Source organism: Python bivittatus, unplaced genomic scaffold, assembly GCF_059951505.1.
Source record: "Python bivittatus isolate LINGU-HERP-01145 unplaced genomic scaffold, Pbiv_v1 ctg000820_np1212, whole genome shotgun sequence".
Lineage (NCBI taxonomy): Eukaryota > Metazoa > Chordata > Lepidosauria > Squamata > Pythonidae > Python > Python bivittatus.
This window is the reverse complement of record NW_028277107.1, coordinates 2,428,657-2,450,170: the sequence shown is the minus strand read 5'-3', so window position 1 is coordinate 2,450,170 and position 21,514 is coordinate 2,428,657. Positions and strand designations below refer to the sequence as shown.

The window sequence follows — 21,514 nt, the reverse complement described above, 5'->3', positions numbered from 1 at the left end:
CCAGAAATGTTCAAGTGAGATTGATCAGAACTAAGTACAGGTCATATAACTCTCAGCTGTCAGTAGTTGAACTGATTTGAAGAAAACAAACAATGTAAAGCCCCAATTCCATCATTTCATTTGATGCAAAAAAAACCACAAACTTTTATTCAAATTCATGGGCACTGTGATGAATGTTAGCTTAGCCAAAGGGGGAGGTGAGATCAAATGGGTCATGATTCCCTGTGTAGCCCCAGATCGAAGGTGGAGGTCAATGGTCTTTTCTCACCTACTTTGTCTCTCTCCACAAAAGTGCTAGACAGAGAGGTTCACTTTCTCCTTTGAAGTTTGATACTTGCTTAAAAGGCTTCGACCAGATTATTCTAGCCATGGCTCTTGGCCTAATTCATGAGAATATCAAATGGTCGTACGTGCAGATTATACTTGGATCATAGCTCTGATGCATTTGATTAATACAATTGCAAGATACTCTGTTAAATATTAAGAGGTTTCCTTGGATATTGATGGAGTCTTTAAGACTCACCTTTTATGATAAACCCTCTCAGGAACTCCCAGGATACTTGCTATCTTGCATGGAATTCCTAGATCCATATGCAGTAAATATTCTCCAAACTTTAAAGTATTGTTCCATAAATTAAATTAAGTCCATTATTGATCCGCTGGGGGGAGGGGAAGGAGGCTCCTGGAGCTGACCTTATTTAGCCAGAAGTGATGAAGAGCAACATAGAGTGGTGGGCTCCATGCTTGGCATTGCTGTGATTGTTCCAATCTCCAAGAAAGAAGAAAGAGTTGACCCGGCCGAGGACAGGCCAATGAACCTGCTCAATCTAATGAGCAAATTTTAAGCCAGATACTCCTTGATCAACGTAAGGCCTGGCTGGATCAGGAAAATTAAGGGGTCGCAACGTTGCTCTGCTGCTTTATGCAGATGATGCTCTAGTTCTTCCCACAACACCAATAGGCCTCAATCATCAAATGAAATCTTTATTATGGTCAAAGACCAGCATAAGGAGGGTGAGGTACCGTTAATTAAAAAAGCATAGAAAATACATTAGTTAAATAATAATAAAAATCTAAAGGATATAAAATAGAAAGGTAATATCTAAAAGGGATCTAATAAACAAGTATGAAAACTAGAAGTGATTAAAAATGAATGCATTAAAAGAGAAAGTATATATACAAAACAAGAGTCTAGAAGAATGTAAAAGGAGGGGTAGGAGCATTAGATGGGTGTCAGGGAGCAGAAAGGTTAGCGTGTGCCAGACTATATTATCAAATTACAGAGCACTCCAGCATGATGAACTAGATGCTCATTTAGATTAGTTTATGGCACAAGCCATCCTCTGACGAATTTTAATCGCTGCTGCGCAGAATCTGGCGTTATATGTTGTATCAGGGTTGATATCTGAAAGCAGCTGGGAGGTGTCGGATTGCCCTGTGTGTCCTGGGCATTTATGCAGGAAGACTGAGATGAGTCTAGAACGGATGTCCTGTAATATGGGCTCTGGAGAAGCCCACGCTCTGTTGTTTCCGTGTGTCCAGAGTCACAGGGGACCCACAGGCCTCAGAAGAGCTCTGAGAGTTTGGCCTAATTCTGCAGCAATGATCCTCTATCAAAACCCAAGACTGGGGATTTGCCAAGAGGCTGAGGCTCCGCTCATGGAGCGATAATAGTCACAACGTAGAACAGGTGGCCTCTTTCGGGTGTTTTGGAGGACTTCTGCCTGCCACTGGCTGGAGGAAAGCTCCCTGCGAAGATGCCTTTGTCAATGGACCAAGATCTGCCAACGCCATTCTTAAAGTTTAAATTTTTCTCTCCAAGGGAGGATAGTCTGTCCCAGCTGCACTTCAGCCTTTCCTGGCTAAGTCACTGGCCCATTTCTTTCAGGGGACTCTGTTTTTTGGTTGGTTTGTTTTTTGCATTCTGCTGTTGCCCCCGCCATTGAAATCATTTTACAGCAGAGATAAAATCAATTGAAACAGAATATATTTTAATTGATTTAAAATTAAATCAATTCTGCCCCCAGAGGTGTGGTGGCCCCGTACCCTCCCAGCTTTCAGGAAACTGCCTCTGCCAGTGTTCATAGGGCATCCCTGGGGGTGGTTAGTTCCCTAACGATGCTTCCTGAATTATTCGCCAATTCTCTGTCTTTCCTGGAATTTATTTTTTATTAAGATTGATTTATAATGTATTTTAATTGATTTTATCTCGGCTGTAAAATGATTTCAATGAGATGGGCGGTGACAAATTTGATATATAAAAACCTAAAACATTTTAAAAATGTTGGAGTTGCATGCAATAAAACATTTTGTACCAATTTTCCTTTAAATTGTACCTTGGTGTAAATGTTATAGATTTAGTCCATAGTTCTTCTCATTGTAGTATTGTGAATGCTTCTTTGAAATGTTGCATCCATTTTGTCATGCAGTTTTTGGTTTGTTCTGTCTCTACATCACATGTAAGAGAAAGTTTATATATATATATATATATAACAGGGCTCAGATACTGTAGGACTTCCAGATCCAGGCAGACAGGCAGGTACTGGCCAATCAACCAGACATCATGGTAGCAGAAAAGGACCAGAAGACAGGGGTGGTGATAATGTTAGGATTTTCTCATGGGAAGAAGTGCAGCTCGTTATCTTCAAAACGGATGGTTATGGCTAAGCAAGTCATGTGAAAATTGTTATTGTAATTGTGCATGTATACTGCTACTTGCTGCCAGCCATTGGCGTAAGTATGCTAGTTATTCAAGGGGTGGCAATAAAATGGGAGGATTATATGCCCAGCCTCTCAGTGGAGTTTTAGCCACCATGTAGTCATTTTTATGGGTTATGTAGTAGTAACTAATAACCAAGTAGTGTACCTCTTCTCTGAGAGTTTGTTTAGCTAGAGACTTTGTTATACCTGTGTAGTTGTTAAGTCTTGGATGCTAAATACATGAGAAGAAGTGTTTTTTCCTATATTTTGTATGAAACTTGTATTTTATGGAGTTTTGCATTTTTATCAATAAACAACCAGCTATTTTATACTTTCTGCTGGATTTCTTTGGAGAACAAGATATGGACATTGCATTTTGTAAATCTCTCATACTGGTGTGTATTTTTGCCGATTTCCTGGGAGTATTGCTGCACTCTGCGCAACAGATAGATGTAGTAGTGCCAAGTGACAGCAACATCAGGAAGAAGGAGCATGAGAAGCTGGAGAAGGACCAGGGCCTGAAATAGAGAGGATGTGGAAAGTAGAGGCCAAAGTGGTCCCAGTGGTGGTAGGAGCACTCAGGGCCGTGACTCCTAAGCTGGGAGAGGGGCTCCGACAGATCCCAGGAACAACATCGGAGCTCTCTGTCCAGAAAAGTGCAGTGCTAGGAACAGCTCAGATACTGGACAGAACTGTCAAAGTCCCAGGCCTCTGGTAGAGGACCTGAGGTTGAGGAAGATACAGACCACCCATCAAGGAGAGAGGGGAATTTTTTTTCCAATATATATATATATTGTATATACACGTACGTACACACACACACACACACACATTCATATATGTAAATAAATATATATGTATATATGTAAATACATCAACCATGGCATCTTCTGGCCTTCACTGAGTAGTCCTTGCTGCCTATTTACTCTATTCATAGAATCTGAGTGGACCAGGTCTGTGCGTGTCATCATGTTTTTCTTGCTGTAATTATCTCCAGCTTGAAAAACATTTGAAGAAGTGAGAGGTGAAATTGCTGGGCTTATTATTCCTTTTGTGGAATTCCATACTTTTATCAAATTCTGTCTAATACTGTGTCCTTTAAAACTTTTACTAACCTTTGTGTCTCTGTACCATAAGTATCTATGAAGTCCATTGGCTGAACTGGCTGCTTCCAAAATTGCCCTTCTGCTCTTCGGGAATTTTATCTGCTCTGTTATCCATGCTTTATGACACAGATTTGGAAGTTTCAGATTTGGAAGGCAAGACCACCTCTCCTGAATCTCGTAGGATTTTTTGTTTGACTCTGGGTCCTTTCCCACTCCGTATAAATTGATGGACGGTTTCTTGCCATTTTTGGTCTTGAAAAGTTCTCTCTGAGATTCTGATTGCTGCCATTTTAAATAAATAGTTTATCTTGGGTAGTACATTCATTCTGATGATTGCAGTTGATCCTAACCAAGATAACTTTAGGGTCCTCCATCTTTTAAGGTCTCTTTTCATCTCTTGCCATAATTGAACATTAGTTGTTTTGATATATTCCTTGGTTGTTTACAGTCATGTGCAAAGCAAGTTATTTCTCTGAATGGGCTCTCTGACAGCCAGATTCTTCTTGCAAAAATTCATTTCTTCTTCTGTGAAAAATCTACTGATTATTGTTTGTGTTTGAATACTAATTTTATTCCAGAATATTCTCTTATGAATTGTTTTCATTAATTGAGCTTCTATGATGATTAATACATCATCTGCACAGCATTTAAGCTTACATTCCTCTCCACACATTTATTTATTTGTTTATCACCTCTTATCTTTTCTGCCAGTATTTCTAACACAACAATAAATACAAGATTGCGGCCACCAGCAAACGCTGGGCACTGTTGCTGCACTAACGGGGAAGGTTGTGTGTTTGACCCCCTCTCCCACCAGGATTTTGCTACCTCCTAGGGTGAATTGGGTGCAGAGGAGAACTTGGAAGGGGTTTTCTCCTTGGATGGGTCGACTCGGGCACAACCCCTGGGATGGAGCAGTGGAGCACGGCAGAGAGTGTGGTGGAGAGAGGCAACACCAGGCGAGCAGCAGGCCTGTGCGAGCTCCAGTGCAGTTTCAGGTGTGATGCGGTGGGGAACTGTGCTGGACCTGGCACAGGCAGTGATACTTGGCAAGCCCTGGGACAGGGTGGCAGGCCGCAGGGAGCACTGCTGTACTGTGGCAAGCCCACTGAATTTTGGAGTGGTGCGAAGAGTCCTGATGGACCCCAGCGTGGGTGGCAGCGAAATGCAGTGAGTCCTGATGAGCCCTGGCATGACGTGGCAAGCCCCAGTGACCTGCAGCCCGACGCAGCGAACTCTAGTGGGATCTGACAGGCATTTCGAGCCCCAGGCCCAGTGGGCCCAGCAGTACAATGAACCTTAGGCCTAGCAGGCTCAGCAAGACCCAGTGAGCCCAGTATGGCATGGCAAACACCAGCAGGCCCTGATACGGGGTGGCTGTCCGACTTTGGAGGAAGTTTCCTCAGCTCTGGAGGAACAGTTGGGCAGCGGGGGAGCCGGACAGCATATTAAGCTAACAAGTCTTGTTTTCAAGAGGGGCGAACTGGGGTTTTAGCCACCCCCACTTAAGCCACCCAGTGTCAGTGGAGAGCTTTAGGGTCCCTCCAGTGTGAATCTGGGACTCCCGTCTGGGAGTGAGAGTCTGGGAGGACGTCTGGGAGTGTATGAGGATGTGAGGATCCACCTCCTGGGTGAGAGACAGGAGCTGTGAGTGAGTGAATAGGATGCCTGGCCGCCAACTAGTGAGAGAGGTCATGCAAGGGGGCAGAATGTGATAGCAGTGTAAGATTTGGTGGGGGGCGGCTCCCAGCTGGCGCCGAGAGTGCGAGCTAGTGTGTGGGTGGGATCTTCCCTCATCTGGGAGTGTCTGGTTCTGAATGAGGATGTCTGATTGGAAGGGGGGAACTTTACCCTGGAGGTCCAGGATTGGAGGTACTTGGGCCCAGCACCCCCGGGGACTATGTGGTGGGGTACACTATTGAGGTGGTGATGGGTAGGGGACAATATGGCAGGAGCTCAAGGGCAGGCCATCTTCAGGGAAGGTGCCCCCAGTGTGTGTTATGGGTGGCATGTTCTGGCTCTCCTTGCTCACTCCCAGGCCCCGGTCAGTAGATTCATAGGGGCCCTGGCCTTCGGCTGCTGCTGCTTAATGCCAGGTCAGTAAAAACAAGGCCTCCCTCGTATGTGACTTGATCACCGAGGACAAGGCAGACCTGGCATGTGTTACCGAGACCTGGCGGGGCCCGAGCGGGGGTGCCCCTCTCAGAAATGTGCCCAGTTGGGTTTATGGTGTGATACCAGCTGAGATGGCAGGGCAGGGGAGGAGGGGTGGCTGTTGTCATCTGAGACTCTCTGGTGGCCTTCAGGAGCATTGCTCCACAAGTCTCTGGCTGTGAGACACTGTTCTTTAGGTTGGGTTCCTGTGAACAGTTGGGAGTGCTGCTACTGTACCAGCCTCCCTGCTGCATGGCAGCCTCCTTGCCTGAGCTGCTGGAGGCCGTCTCGGGGCTGGTGGTGGAGTTCCCCAGTCTTATGGTTCTGGAGGACCTCAACCTGCCGTCCCTGGGACGGTCCTTGGAGGCAGCTCGGGAGTTCATGGCTACCATGGCAGCGGTGGGCCTGTCTCAAATTATGCAGGTTGGGTCCACATGCCAGATTTGGTCTTCTTGTCGGAGCAATGGCAAAGTGATCTGAGGGGAGATTTACAGCTTTCCCCATTGTCATGGTCAGATCACATCCTAGGAGACCCTGAGTATCTCCTAGGCCACCTCCCTCTGCAGGGAGGTGGGACCCATGGATTGGTCCACCCCCAGCGCCTGATGGACCCGTCAGGGTTTCAGAGGGATCTGGGGGTATTCCTGTGGATCTGCTGCATGGTCCACCGGAGGCCTTGGCTGCTGCCTGGAATAGGGAGGCAACCAGGGCCTTGGACAGGATCGTGCCTATGCGACCTCTCTTGCCACATCGGCCCCGACACTCCCCATGGGTTATGGAAGAGTTGAGGGTTCTGAAGAGGGTCAAGAGACGTCTAGAACGCCACTGGAGGAAGACAAAGTCTGAATCTGACTGAACACAGGTTAGAGCCACTATGAAGGCCTACATTGTGGCAATAAGAGTGGCGAAGTGTCAATACTTCTCTGCCCTTATAGCATTCACAGAGTGCCAGCTGGCTGCCCTGTCTGGGATCATTAGATCCCTCCTTGGTTAGAACCCTTCACAGCTCCAAAGGGTTCTGGAGGAAACAAATAATCTGGACCCTTTTCAGTCAGGTTTCAGGCCCGGATATGGAACGGAAACGGCATTGGTCACACTTATGGATGATCTCTGGTGGTGTGATGGACTGGAATGGAGGAAGGGGGGTGAAAACGGTGCTCTCGTCTCCAGAGCAACGCTCTGGAGATAAACGGAGAAAACTGGTGCATCCCTAAACATTCCAGAAGATAGTAGAGAGTTGTGCCTGGGAACTACTGGTCAGTCTGAAAAGATTCTGTAAATAAGCGCTAGCTAATAAACCTTGCTGATTGAACCTACACGGTCTCCAGGAGTTCCTTGGGCTAGGCCTGACAGGTGGGAACGGGATGGTGGAAGCGTGACCATCTTGCTCTCCTTGATCTCTCAGCGGCTTTCAATACCGTCGACCACGGTATCCTCTGGATCCGGGACTTTGTCATCTTTGGTGCTGGATGGGGTAGCACTGCCCCAGGCAGACCCAGTGCATTATATGGGAGTCCTCCTGGACTCACAGCTCCGGCTTGAAGAGCAGGTGGCACTCGTGGCCAGGAGGACCTTTGGACAACAAGGGGTTGTGCATCAGTTACGCTCTTTCCTGGATCGGGATGCCCTTTGAACAGTCACTCACACCCTAGTTATCTCCTGGATAGAATACTGCAATGCACTCTACATGGGCCTACCCTTGAAGAGTATCTGGAAGCTACAGCTGGTCCAGAACGTGGCTGCGTGGGCTATTTTTGGGCCCCAAGAAGGACCCATATAACACCGTTGCTCCACAAGCTGCATTGGGTACCAGTTTGCTTCTGGGTCCAATTCAAGGTGTTGGTTATCACCTTTAAAGCCCTACATGGCATGGGACCAAGTTACCTCAGGGACCACCTCTTCCCCATGACTTCAACCTGTCCACCTGATCACACAGAGAGGTCATGCTGTAGACCTCCTCAGTAAAAGATCTACGACTAGCGGGGTCCAGAAAGCTGGCCTTCTCTGCTGTAGTCCCTGCCATTTGGAATATCATGCCCCTGGAGGTGAGATTGGCCCCTTCACTCCTGGCCTTCTGGAGGGATTTGAAGACCTGGCTCTGCCATCGGGCCTGGGGTGGGGAGGGAAGACATCAGGTGTGGGATGGCTAGCCCCTTAAAGGCCTGGCATTTGCTGCTCTGAACCATCGGTGTCCTGGACTCTTCCTTTTTTAGTAATGGTTTTGTACAGGTTTTATGTAATTGTATTTTTATTTATTGTTTTAATGAATTGTGAGCTGGCCAGAGTGCCCCATTAGGGGGAGATGGGCAGGGACAAATTAATTAATTAATTAATTAAATAAATAAATAAATAAATAAATAGTAAGGGAGAGAGTGGACATCCTTGCTTTGTTCTTCACATTTTGCCATTGATATATACATTTAACCCAAGCTTGAAATTCTTCTGCAGGGCCCATTCCCTCTCCCCTCCCCCTCCCCCTCCCCCTCCCCCTCCCCTTCCCCCTCCCCCTCCCCCTCCTCCTCCTCCTCCTCCTTCTCCTTCTCCTTCTCCTTCTCCTTCTCCTTCTCCTTCTCCTTCTCCTTCTCCTTCTCCTTCTCCTTCTCCTTCTTCTTCTTCTTCTTCTCTATTATGTCAGTTAGAAACGTACTGCTGTCTTTTATGCTTCTTTTTGGGATAAAATAACTTTGGTTGATATGTATAATATCTGAAACACATTTCTGCCATCTATCAGCTAATATTGTGAAAATCTTGTAGCCTATATTCAGCAAGGAAATTAGTCTATGACTGTGGTTTCTCTGAGTCATTCTCCTCTTTATGAATCACAGTTATCTATACCTTTCCCATGTTGGTGGTATTGCCTTTGTTTCTTTGATTTCATTCATCATATTTGTCAATGGTTCTAATAATTCTTCTTCCAATTCTTTGTAATATTAAGATATCAGCCCATCTGGACCTGGTGCTTTTTTTCATTTAATTTGTTTTATCTCTTTTTTCCTTTCTTGAGCACTTATAGCTATACTTAGGATTTTTCTCTGTTGATCATTAAACCCTTTCATGATTGATTTTTCAATATATGTATTCAATTTATTTATTCAACATTTAGACTTGGAATATACTGCCAAAACATTAAAAATAAGAAAACAACAACAAAAAAAGAAAAATAAAGAGTAAAGGTGGCAGAAATGACAAAAACAGATCAGAACAAAGAAAAGAACCCGCAGAATCTAAAGGAGGCTTCAGTCACCCTCGCCAATGCCTGGACGAAGAGTCACATCCTTCAGGGTCCTTTGGGGGCTGTTCAAACCTCAGGGGGAACCTCCTTCCAGGAGGCAGACATTGTAAAAGGGAATTTGCACTTCCGGAGTCCTGGTAGAGGGCATTGTTTAACCAGAGGAACCTGGGTTGCACCAAGCCTGCCAGATCGGATCGCGTTGGCAGCCATTATGGGAGGCAGGGGGTTCCTCAAGAAGAAAGGCCCAAAGCCACATAGGGCATGGAAGGAGTAGAACAGACACATTCCCTCCCACCATGTTCCCAGTCCAGATTGCAGGACCTTCTAGTTCATTTTGGCACCAAAGGGCAGAATTCTTCCTGGGTGGTTGCACAAAACATACTTTTTTTTAGGTTCTTTCTCCATCACAAATCAGGACCAACTAAGTTCAAGGTTTACTACTAATGTGTGAAAGACTATTCTCACCCATGCTAAAAATCCCTCTTGATATTGATTATAATGAGTTTTTTTTTACAAAAGTTTGGGGCCAAATTCTGCTGTCTCACTCCATGGCTCATCTTCAGAGTTTGAAGCCCATCTATGACTTCTCCCTTTGCATATCTGCCTATTCACTCATCCAAAGTTCAGAGAAGTGATCTCTCTCCTCTTTAATAAGATGCAAATGATAGTGATTTACTTATTATCTTGGGGCTCAATCTCTAGAGACTTTTCTGCAAACTTTAGAAAAATTGACAACAAATGTCAATAACATGCTTTCATCTGAATACCAGACTAAAGCCTTGTTGGCTGAAGTCATGGCAATGGAAAGTTGTGGGTGCATAAATGCTTCTGGAGAAAGAAAAACCAAGGGGAGTTGAAGGCCATGTTTATTCCTCTCTCCTCCAGACTGGATTAGGTAAGCCCCTGAAGCTTCTGTCTTGGAAGAGGGCTTATATGATTTCTGACCACAGCAGATGCAGAGCTGGAGGCTCAGTCAGGAACACAAGTCATGTTGCTGCTTGTGCTGCTTCTGTGGCCCCAGGGTGTCTGTATGAAGCTCAAGGCCAGATGCCTCCTGACTTTGAAGAGGGATGGAGTGAACTCACAGAATCATTATAGGCCAGGAGAGCTTCTCATTGGTGGCATAATCTCTGCAACCAGGGCTAAGTTTCAACCACTAAACTTCAAAACAGCTCCTTCAACTGAATTATTGTGGTAAGTAAATCTACCTGCATTGTATTACAGCCACCTCCCAATCTTATGAACCTTTGTCCCCTTGATTTCCTACTTTTGCTATCTCCCATCAAACGTTCCTTGAATTCCTCTGAGTAGAGCTAGATTGTGGATGGAGTGGTTCATTGCTCCCTTCTACCCCTCCCTTGCCCCATAAAGGGCTCAATGTGGACACAAAAATGAAGGGATTCTGTATTTGTACCCTGCACTGAAAATGAGATAACCTCCACATTATTTTTTCTGGACAAAAATTCACTGATAATGTAAAGGGATCACAGAAAGGAATTTATTTAGTTACTGAATATCCAAATGTGTCTATATCCCATTCACAATTGATGCCAATCTTATAATGATTTCAATGGAAGTTAAGTCTCCACTCAAGAACTTTAAAAACTTAACTTGCCCAGAGATTGATAACAGGCTGGCTTTGTTAACAGTCACAGATACTTCTTGTATGTGTCTGAGTGTGGAGATGGTGGTCTAAGTGGCCTTTCCAACTTTAGGATTTGATGATTCTATGCTTTATATAGGAGGATAAGTCAAACTTCCAACTATTAAGTTTTGCAGAAGGTAACATTTGTTTCTTTGATATTAATCTAATAACTTTATTAAAGCATTTATGTTTTTATTTTTTTAAAGTTAATATTTTTAGAAATACTCTAATCCATTCAGAAGAACTCTATGCATGGATAGATTAGAAGTATTGTCATAAAAAGGGAGTTAAATAAATGCTCTTTTCATTGGTTGTGTTCTAATACATGTATATTTCTAGGATAGCAACACCAGAATACTGGAAAATGCTGTCCTTCCTTTTTGCCATCCAGGACATCAATCAGGATTCCCGTCTCTTACCCAACATCACCCTGAGTTACAATATCTATGAAAATTATTTCAATGCAGAAAAGACTTCGGATGCTTTGCTGGACCTACTTTCTGATGGGGAGGCCAATGTTCCCAACTACAGCTGTGGAAGACAGAGACACACAGTGGCCATTCTCGAAGGGGCTGATACTGATATCTCCATCCAGATTTCAACAATGTTGGGCATCTACAAAGTTCCACAGGTGTGTCTTTGCTGGGAAGAGAATGTTTAGTCTTGTAACTTTCAGTCAGAGGTCCTCTATTGCAAGTGGAGAAAAGAGTTCTATTATGGAGATGGGAGGCATTCAGGATGAAGGTTCAGGTTATGCAAAGGAAGGGCAGGACTAGAACAAACATATTCCCTCCCACCATGGTCCCAGTTTAGATTGGGGATCTTCTAGTTCCAGGGGTCTGAAAAATTCTCCACTGTAGAAGCAAAGGGGAAGGGAAGGAATGCATAAAGCAATGAGTGAGCAGATAAGCCATCATTGCAAAGAATGGAATTATTGCCTCATTAGGAACAGAATAGTTATCTTTAATTGTGGATGTTATGGGCATGAAACAAAACACCATATTTCATTGCTTTTCAGATTAGCTACATGTTTGTTTCCCAGATTCTGAGGGATAAAAGTCAGTTTCCTTTCTTCTACCCAATGCTCCCTGTTGAAGGAGTCCAGTACTCAGGGATGGTCAAGGTGCTCCTCCATTTCAGGTGGACCTTGGTGGGTCTCCTTGCTCCAGACACTGATAATGGACAATTGTTCTTGAGGACGATGACCTCCATGCTGATAAGGAACAGCATTTGTCCAGTTTTCTCACAAATCTTTTCCAACTCTCTCTATCACTTGTTCATAAGTGATCGTCCATACCGCAAGTGGAGGCAAGTGAATGTCTTTCTTTATGGCGCTGAAGTGTATTCATTCAATATGGGACTAATCATTATACAAGCAGTCTTTGAAACTTTTAAGGAACCCGTTACAGGAAAAGTCCTGATCACAACAATCCGATGGGACTTCACCATTTTTTTGAAAAATACTATCTTTCCCAATCAATTCATTCATAGCATTTTTTCGTTTCTGATGAAGAGAAACCACATGGGTAAGTATGGTGACTTGATCCATTTTGATCCTGCCATGCAATACATTGCACAGGCATCTTTCAGATGCTCCTACACCAAGGATGCCTTTTCCGTAAAAGTCTGGAGACGGTGCAGAGAGAAAGAAGAGCTGCAGGCTCTGCCTCAGGAAATGGTTGATCAGATCCTGTCTCGGGACAACTATTTCACTTACAACACCATCTGGGCTGTGGCCCAAGCCCTACATGCAGCATATTTCTCCAGATCCAAGATGACAAGGATTAAAGGTGGGAAGAACTTGGAGCCTTCAGGGCTGAAGGCTTGGCAGGTATTTCTTTTCCGTTTCACATCTCTCTCCTGCAGCTAAGAATCACTTTTACACATGTAAGAATTAGGCTCATATTCTACAATATTATTATTATTATTAATAATAATAATAATAATAATAATAATTCAAAGGCACCAATGAAATTGAATTTCAACTTTCCTCTCCTCTCCCTTTTGCATTCCCTTCATTTTTTCCTTTCTTTTGTTGTAGATTCTCTTTTTAAATTTCATTTTGAAGAAAATATTTGGATGTGTTCACTGTTTAGCCTGTCTCTCTCTCTCTCTCTCTCTCTCTCTCTCTCTTTCTTTCTTTCTTTCTTTCTTTCTTTCTTTCTTTCTTTCTTTCTTTCTTTCTTTCTTTCTTTCTTTCTTTCTTTCTTTCTTTCATCAAATATAATTTTGTTACATACCAATAATGGTTTCTATGCTAATCTCTTCTTTGCTTGCATGTCTCTCTTTTTTGAGATTTTTCTTGGAAGAAGGAGCACCCAATCCTGTCCCCTTTATTCTCCCAATCTGTGGGGTCTTTCAGACAGTGTCACCCTTCTGACCCCTCACCTGCTGGGCTGCCCCTCTGCTCCAGGACTGCCTTGGCCTAGACACAGTCCCCATTTCTTGGTCAAAAAGGTTTTATTCCTTTGCCACTCTTTTGAATTTTCAGGAGGGTTGGAGACCCTGAATGCTGAAGGGTCACAACAAATGGTGGGACATGGCCAACTTTTTCTGGGCTGAAAAGCTCTGGAGGCTACTGAGGTTTGGGTTCTTCTGGTCAAGGGACCCATCTATCAGCCTGAGGCAGAATTACTCTAGCAGAACATCCTAGTAGAGCAAAGGCATCCATAGTAATCCTTAAGGTGAGCAAAGATTTTTGTCTTCATGAGCTTCTCATTCATCTGTAGAGAGATGGAACAACGTTGTATCTCTATGAGGAGCTTTTGTTACAAAATGATTGAATCCAATCAAAATAGAGTTCAAAATTAGTTCTTTTATTCTTGTGTTATTTGGATAGAAAGCCAAGCAAGTGTTTAATCAATGTTTAATCAATGTTGATTAATACATATAATTTCTCTGTTTTCTTGTAATATTTATTACAATAAAATATATGCCCAACAAGGCTAGCAATAAATGTATGTGCCGAACTAGGCTAACAACAGTGTATCAATAAGCAACTGCCCAACTAGGCTACCCAAGTTGCTGTAAATATTCTTGCCCAACTAGGCTACACATTCAGACAGAATACTTACATATACTCTCAACACAGTTGATCAGGCTGTGCTAGAGCGGGCTGGGAATCAGACTCAGGGTGTTCCCTGCTCCAACAAGAGTCGTCTCGCACTTTGAGGTGGGTATGGTTTCCATCCTTTCTTTTATACCCAACTGGTTTACTTAGAATTCTGGTGAACACTTCATCCAGGTCATCTCCATCCAGGTCATCAAGAACAGTGTATGCCAGGAACAGTTCACATTAAGAACAGTTGGGTAACTTCTTATGATGGTACCTCTCGTTCCGTTATCTTATAAATTTATGATATTCACTGCATTCCGTACACCCATCAATGTTCCAGGCTTATCAGTGTTGAGAACTCATTCGTACAAGGTATCTAGCTTACATTCCAACATTCCAACATTCCAGCAATGTGAATTTCCTAGTAAAGTTCATGAATAGGATAAACATGGCTATACTACAGTTATGTGATTATATATTAAAAGTTAAATTCATTATACTTTGTGCTTCCTTTTGACATCAGTGGGCAGAATTCTTCCAGTGTGGTTGTGCACAACACCATTTTTCTTTGGGTTCTTAAGTTTTGACTTTCTCCCTAGCACTAGATCCTCCAATTCTTCTCCCAGAACAACCCTGTAGATAAATAGGGCTGACTCAGAGTAAGCAATTGGCCTGAACACTGCTGAAGGGGCTATTAGTCCCTTGTCTCAACAATCCTGGTCCAACTCCTGAAGCACTAAACCTCCTTAGCAAAGGTTTGAAAGGAACCTAGTAGCACATTCAGCAGTTGGATTTCTGCATGTTAAGGGCTGATCTCAGATGTTGCTTCAGAAACTCAGTCAAATGTTTTTTCTACCTGTGTGTGAATCTGTATTCTTGCTTGGATGTTCATCAGTGGAGAGAGATTCTGCACCTGCCATGATCATTCTTTCCCCCTTTTTCCACTATCTTCAACTCTCAGCTCTTGAAGTTTATTTTAGTGACTTATTTTACATTAATTGACCTTAATCTTTTTCTGAAAAGATATATTAATTCCAACAGAAGATTTATCCTATTTATCCTTTTCTTGCCTCCTTTAGCTACAGAAAAGGCAAGAAAAGCCGAGGGTAAGAAGTGTTTGCACTTCCTCCTGAGTGAAAGGAGACATTTTTCTTCAAGCGAGAGGCAGATCCTCATGACCAAACAGGCTCTGCACAAGTTCAACAGGGGGAACTGTTTGGTTCAGATTATATTTCAGAAATAGCAAATTAGATGCAATCAGAGAGATTCTCCAGTAGATTCTTGCCTTATTCAACAATGGATTTCACTTGAATAGTTTTTGAGAAGTGTTTTCATGGTTATTATTAAAAACTGGAGCCTCAAAGAACACCAATCCTGTTCAGAAAATGATTTTCTAAGTTATTCCATGGGCTTGTGCTTTGAAGAAGTCTGAAACCAAAATAATAATTAATAAACAATCACTGCTATTTATTCAATATTTGCAGGTAATGATATACAAGGGAATCAAATAATAGCACAATTGGAATTTTGGGAAGTTTATCACAAAGAATGTTGAAGGCTGGTGTATAAGGCAATTGGGTAGATATCAGTTAATCCTCAATGAGAATTTACCCCGTTACTCTAATCAAGGAGAGAAAGGCAAGGAGTTCAGAGGACATGGGGGAGTTTTCAAGAATGATCATTTGACACTGTGTTCAACTATAGGAGAAGGCAGGAAGAGGAAAACAGAGACTCTCCTCTTGGCACAGGATGGCACAGGAGAATGTTGAAGGCTTCCTGGCATAGCAACAAGGACAATAAATCTAGGAGATGTAGCCTTCATCCACAATATATGCACAGACTCACACCCGCTAAGAGGGAGAGTATTTTAACACAGGCTGAATGTAAATGAAATAGAAAGTTTCTGGATCGGAGATGGAGAGAGAGGCAAAGAGGAAGAAGAAGAAGCACCTTTCCTTTGCAGTGCTGGATGGCTTCTCCTGACAATTCTGGCCCTCAAGAGTCAGTGTCAGAGAGATCCTACAGAGCTTGGAGGAGAGGGAAGACAGGGCATCCCCATCTTTAGCTTCTTGGTGCTCTTTGCAGGTCTTCTCAGTTGGTTGAGTGGCTTTGTCAACTCCAGTTCCTCACCAGCTGGGAACGCACACTAGTTTATGGGGTGGGTTTTCATAGACTGGTCCTTTGCTTTGACTAAGAAAAGGAATGGCCCAGGAAGAGCTCATGGGTTAGCCAACTGACTTCATGCAGACATCCTTTGCTCTATCTCACCTTGGTTTACCAAGCACAGCAAAGTGAAAGGTAAATGGGAGAGATGAAGGAGATGTTTGTCACCTCTTTGTCTGGAAAGCTCATTCTTGGGTAACATGATTTCTATTCCGTTTTGCCACTTGACAATTGTAGTAGCCACATTGTCAAGGAATTGAGAGCTGATCTGGAGGAAGGTGTGAGAGAGAGCAGTTAAAGTGTGGAAGAAGGACAAGCCATTAGGGAGGGACTCAGACAGGTGAATCCACAGTGAAGAGATAGAAGGAGGTGTTAGAAAGAAACTCAAAATATCCCCACCTTGATTTTGTTTAGTGGGAAAGAGGGAAGTTTGGAGAGGCTTACAAGACTAATGTCAGCCCCTCCAGAAACAGGCATCCAGGAATGCTGCTTTATTGTTCACGAGTATAATAAGAAAACCTGTCCAAGGTTCTCTCTGACCCATCTCAGCGTTGGTCTGGTTTGTATATAATTAAACTGTAAGTTAGTATATTTTACAATTTAATTATTGATAGATTATCTCCTGAAGACCTTGGAAAATGAACCTGATACCTTGATTTGTATATATAGAGAGAAGACTTCACTTCAGGTCCAGCACAATTGAAGGGATCTTACCATAGAAGGTTGGATGTCCTGCCTAAAAATACCCATTTTCTCTTCCATTCCAGCTTCATTCCTTCCTTCAAAATTCTCAGTTTTACAATAACTCCATAGAAGGGGTCTATTTGGATGAGAAGGGAGACCTGGCATCAGACCTGGACATTGTGAACTGGGTGATTTTCTTGAATAAGTCTGTTAGCAAAGTGAAGATTGGGAGTCTGGAAAGACAAGAATCCCAGGATTTCATGTTTTTGATCAACCCAAATGTGACTGCAAAGATGGAAGGGCTGAACAAGGTGGAAAAAGTTTATTTCACTCTCTCTGAAGCTCTTACCACCAGGATTGCATTCTTTGGCCATGGAGTGGTTTGGAATGTCATCTAGGTTCATTAAGCAAGGCAATATATTCCTTGGGTAGATGTCAAGGTGTCTCTGACCAATATACCCTTAAATATTTAAGTAAACTATTTATGAATCCTGTGCAAATGTAGGTAGATTTGAGCCATGGGAGAACAGAAATCATTTTGGCAGCAAAATATCCATCCAATCTTTCCTTGAGTAATTTAGTATCTACATTTAGATTCTAAAACTAAAAATTGTACTGTGTGAAAAATTAGAAGAGAGGATAATATGGAAGTAAGACAGAGCTGAACATGTTCAGTGAATGTTTTCGCAAACTTCGAAATTGAGTAAACCTTAGTGTGGAATTGCAGGTCATTAAGCCCTTCTCCCTTTGCCTCCTTCCATAAAATAAATTCATTTTCTGAATGTTCTTCCTCTCTGTCCTCAGCCTCTGCCTCCTTCCAGGTGTGTGGAGCGCTGTCATTCTGGATTCAAGAAGGTGGTTCAGGAAGGGAAGCCCATCTGCTGCTATGACTGTCTTCCTTGCGCTGAAGGAATGATCTCCACCATGGAAGGTGGGTGACATTGAGGGAAAGGGACAGCTCAGAAAAGTGCGTTCACTTTGATCTTATCCATGCAAGGGCATTTCAAAGGAGTTTCTTGCCTTGACACCTTTCGTGTTCTTTTCTCTCTGTCTTTGTAACCTAAGAAGATACTGGACCAACTAGGGCTTAGTGTTACCATGAAGATGGGATTTCCTGGGCTTCATCTTGTCCACACACCTTTCATGTTTCAGGTTGCTAGTCATCCCATTTCTCTGAATAGTGAGAATGACTCCAGTTCCAGGGCACAATGACAATGGTTGGGTCTTTGGAAGGGGATTGATCAGGTCTTCTCACACTTGTGCCTGTCTGGATGGTACCGTTTACTAGTTTAAAGCTTCAGATTTCCTGATAAGACAAAATAATAGTAACTGTGTAGGATTCCAGGGACCAATCACTTCTCTTTGTGCCTCTTCCACTTTCCTTAAATTCACAAAATCCAGAATGCAACTTTTCCAAACATGGGGCTTACACTGAGCCAGGATGGTATTTGTGGTGGCTTAATGGTCCTTCCAACTCCTGGATGGTCTCTAAGCAGGGTTGAAAGAAAGAAATCATGAGCCGTGGCTGAGCCCCACTGCCTTCTTCCTCTGTTGGGAAGATGACCACTATTTAGAATAGGAATGCCTGATGAAGCCCTCAGCTCACCCTGAAACCACCCTTAAGGTTACCTCCACCTATATTTTCTTGCTCTATGTCAAGTGTTTTCTGACTTCAGCCAGAATAAACTGTGGTATGTGGTCCTTTACCTGCAGTTCTTTCTATTGCAGAAGGGGGGGGGGTGTTTGTCCCTTGATGCACTGATGAAAGCCTGGATTCTTTTTAACAAGTTCAGCACTGGAATGGTAAAATGGTCTGTCCTCCCTCCCTTCCTTCCTTCCTCCCTTCCTCCCTTCCTCCCTTCCTTCCTTCCTTCCTTCCTCATGATGAAACCTTCCTCATGATTAAAAACTACATAGTCAAATGAAGAACAGTTCAAGCCATTTCCCCTTCTAGCTGGCGTGAAAAGAAGAAGCATAACACTCTGGTGGGTTTTTCTCTTTAGTTCTCAAAGGATGTGCCCAACGAAAGAGGTGTTGTTTGGTCACTGCTGTTCAGGCATGGGAGGAAGGGGAAAAGAAGGAAGGGAATTTACCATTCAATCTATGTATAGATGTATAGAAATTCTGTACATCTCCACAAACTAAATCTGGAATTTCATTTCTTCAAACTGATTTCACCCACAGCTTTTTCTTTGCATGGGAGAGAGGTGGCTGAGTTCACTAGATAAATTGATGGCCTTTTTGAAGAATCAGACCTGGAAGGGGTGGCCATGAATCCAATTATCTGCTTAATTGAATTTTTGAAGGATATGTTTAAAGCTGAGATGAGGTCGCACTTTGAAACACAAACTGAATTATTGACAGCACTGGAGGCAAAGATAAATCTAAAGAAGGGAGAAGTTATGGAGTCTCCCTTTGTAGAGTTAATAAATGAAGTTGTGCAGTACATGTGATTGGAGAGATTTCTTTGGATTTAACATGCCATGTGCCTAGTAAGGTTAGTGAGGCTGTGAGAGTATAACTAGGAGGTAACGGGGCAAGACTAGAAAGACCATGAATGGGTGAAGGAATAAAGAGGCATGGTTTCATGATCACAGTTTCTTTCTAAAGAGTTACTGTCATGGGGTTTATCAAACTGTCCCCTCATTCCAGATGCTGGGTTCACCTCCTGGGATCTTTTCCCAGCCTCTCAGCATTCCTTGGTCTTCCAAAGCTTTTATGTCTGAGCTGAGAGATTGTGTTTCCTTCGAAAAGTCTATTTCGGGGGCGGGGGGGGGGCGCTGTGTATACAAGTGAGCCAGTGCCCTGGGAAGATGTCTTTGGTGAGGGGCGTTTACTTTGCCCCTAAAATTCTCCTTCACTGCTCATTTCAGTAATCCAAATGAAAGTATCCTCAACATTGCAGCCCACCCTCAATGTCAACAGTGGAGGGAAGGCCCGAACTCTCAGGGTCCTCCTTACTCCAGACTGATTTCTTTCACAAGCAGTCACTCCACCCCAATTTCATGATGCATAAAATATTCTTTAAAATATATGCTTTATGAGAAATCTTACTCTTGCTTTTTTCAGATGCAGAAAAATGCAACGAATGTCCAGAAGATCAGTGTCCAAACATCCATCGAGATCACTGTATACACAAGATTGTGACCTTCCTACCCTATCGAGAAAATCTGGGGATCATCCTGGCTTCCCTTGCTTTGTTCCTCTCATTAATCACAGGCTTTGTCTTGGGAATCTTCATTAAATTCCAAGACACTCCAATCATCAAAGCCAACAATCGGGACCTCTCTTACATCCTCCTTGTATCCCTTCTGCTTTCCTTCTTGACCTCCTTCCTCTTTATTGGCCGACCAAGGAGAGCCACCTGCCTGCTGCGACAAACAGCTTTCAGCGTCACTTTCTCACTTGCTGTCTCTTCTGTCTTTGCCAAAACAATCACGGTGGTGTTAGTGTTCTTGGCTACAAAACCCGGGAATAAAGTCCAGAGATGGCTGGGAAAGAGTTTGGCTAACTCCATCGTCCTTTTTTGCTCTGGTCTACAAGTTGTCATCTGCAGCATTTGGTTGGGGACTTCTCCCCCCTTCCCTGAGTCTGACATGAACTCGCAGTCTGGAGAGATCATCCTGCAATGCAATGAAGGCTCCGTCACCATGTTTTATGGTGCTCTTGGCTACATGGGCTTCCTGGCTGCTGTCTGCTTCGTAGTGGCTTTCCGGGCCAGGAACCTCCCAGGGGCCTTCAATGAAGCCAAACTGATCACCTTCAGCATGCTGGTCTTCTGCAGTGTTTGGATGTCCTTTGTGCCCACTTACCTGAGCACCAAAGGGAAGTACATGGTGGCTGTACAGATCTTCTCCATCTTGGCCTCCAGCGCTGGCCTGCTGGGCTTCATCTTTTTCCCCAAATGCTACATTATTTTTCTAAGACCAGATCTGAATACAAAAGAACATTTGATGTCAAAATAAAGTAGTACAGTGAATTTTGCCTAGGTGGCTCCCAAAATGTTAGTTAATAATTCCAAGAAACTGTATTTGACACTTTAATGTTCTTTCAATTAAACAACAACAAGAAAACCCCCCAAATTCTGTTTTGTGTTTTGTTTTGTTTTTTGAACTCTATGATTTCTGTCGCTTGCTAAGGACTGGGGTTAAATTCCCCCCTTAGAGATAATTTCCCCACTGTCATTGAACAAAAGGAGGTCCAGTGTGTGATGCATACACAAAGACACACATGAGCTGGGCCCCCAGTAATGTTGATGATATCCAAGGTGGGCAGGTGGCCATGACCTCAAAGGCTTTAAAGAGGATAACCGGCACCTTGAACTGCACCTTCAGCATGGTGGTTCTCTGCAGTGTATCGGTGTTGGCATCCCGTTAAACAGTGCTGTAATATTTTTAGGACACACACTTTCAGAATCTGTACCACGCTAACCATGGCTGTGTTAATAAGGGCCCAAACCCCTCAGACCTGGTTAGAATAGTACACAGTGTTTGGATGATCTCTGCTTCACCGGATCCATCACTGCCTTCTTGCACAGTGTCCGTTAATCCGCTGTGTAAAACATTTAGGACACACTCTTTCAGAACAGGCGCCCTGCTCAGGCTCCGAACCCTTGCAGAAGCCCCTCCGGTATCATCCATGCTATGTATGATAACCCATTGGCTGCAACACGCCTCTCCTCCCCTGGCCGTCTCTGGGACATGTCTGAACATATTTCCCCTGGCAAAAAGAATGGGGTCTTTTGCATATGAGGGGGCGGAAATGGTGCACGGGGA

The 21,514-nt window shown here is 43.6% G+C and overlaps 1 protein-coding gene across 1 annotated transcript; it reads left to right on the top strand.

The window, feature by feature from the left end:
- The first annotated feature begins 4,809 nt into the window (after window positions 1–4,809).
- LOC112543032 (vomeronasal type-2 receptor 26-like) lies at window positions 4,810–20,704 on the top strand. The gene is made up of 4 exons (XM_088128891.1): window positions 4,810–4,976; window positions 11,177–11,468; window positions 17,544–17,670; window positions 19,809–20,704. Exons 1-4 carry the CDS (start codon window positions 4,810–4,812, stop codon window positions 20,702–20,704), a joined length of 1,482 nt encoding a protein of 493 aa, XP_087985017.1.
- Window positions 20,705–21,514: the final 810 nt, after the last annotated feature.

What these genes read in the sequence shown, in the direction of transcription:
- LOC112543032 (XM_088128891.1), top strand. Translation starts at nt 4,810, where the DNA reads ATGCGGTGGGGAACTGTGCTGGACCTGGCACAGGCAGTGATACTTGGC. An exon ending in GTGGGTGGCAGCGAAATGCA is followed by an intron (nt 4,977 to 11,176) that starts GTGAGTCCTGAT and finishes GTATATTTCTAG; the next exon opens with GATAGCAACACCAGAATACT. An exon ending in AATGATCTCCACCATGGAAG is followed by an intron (nt 17,671 to 19,808) that starts GTGGGTGACATT and finishes TGCTTTTTTCAG; the next exon opens with ATGCAGAAAAATGCAACGAA.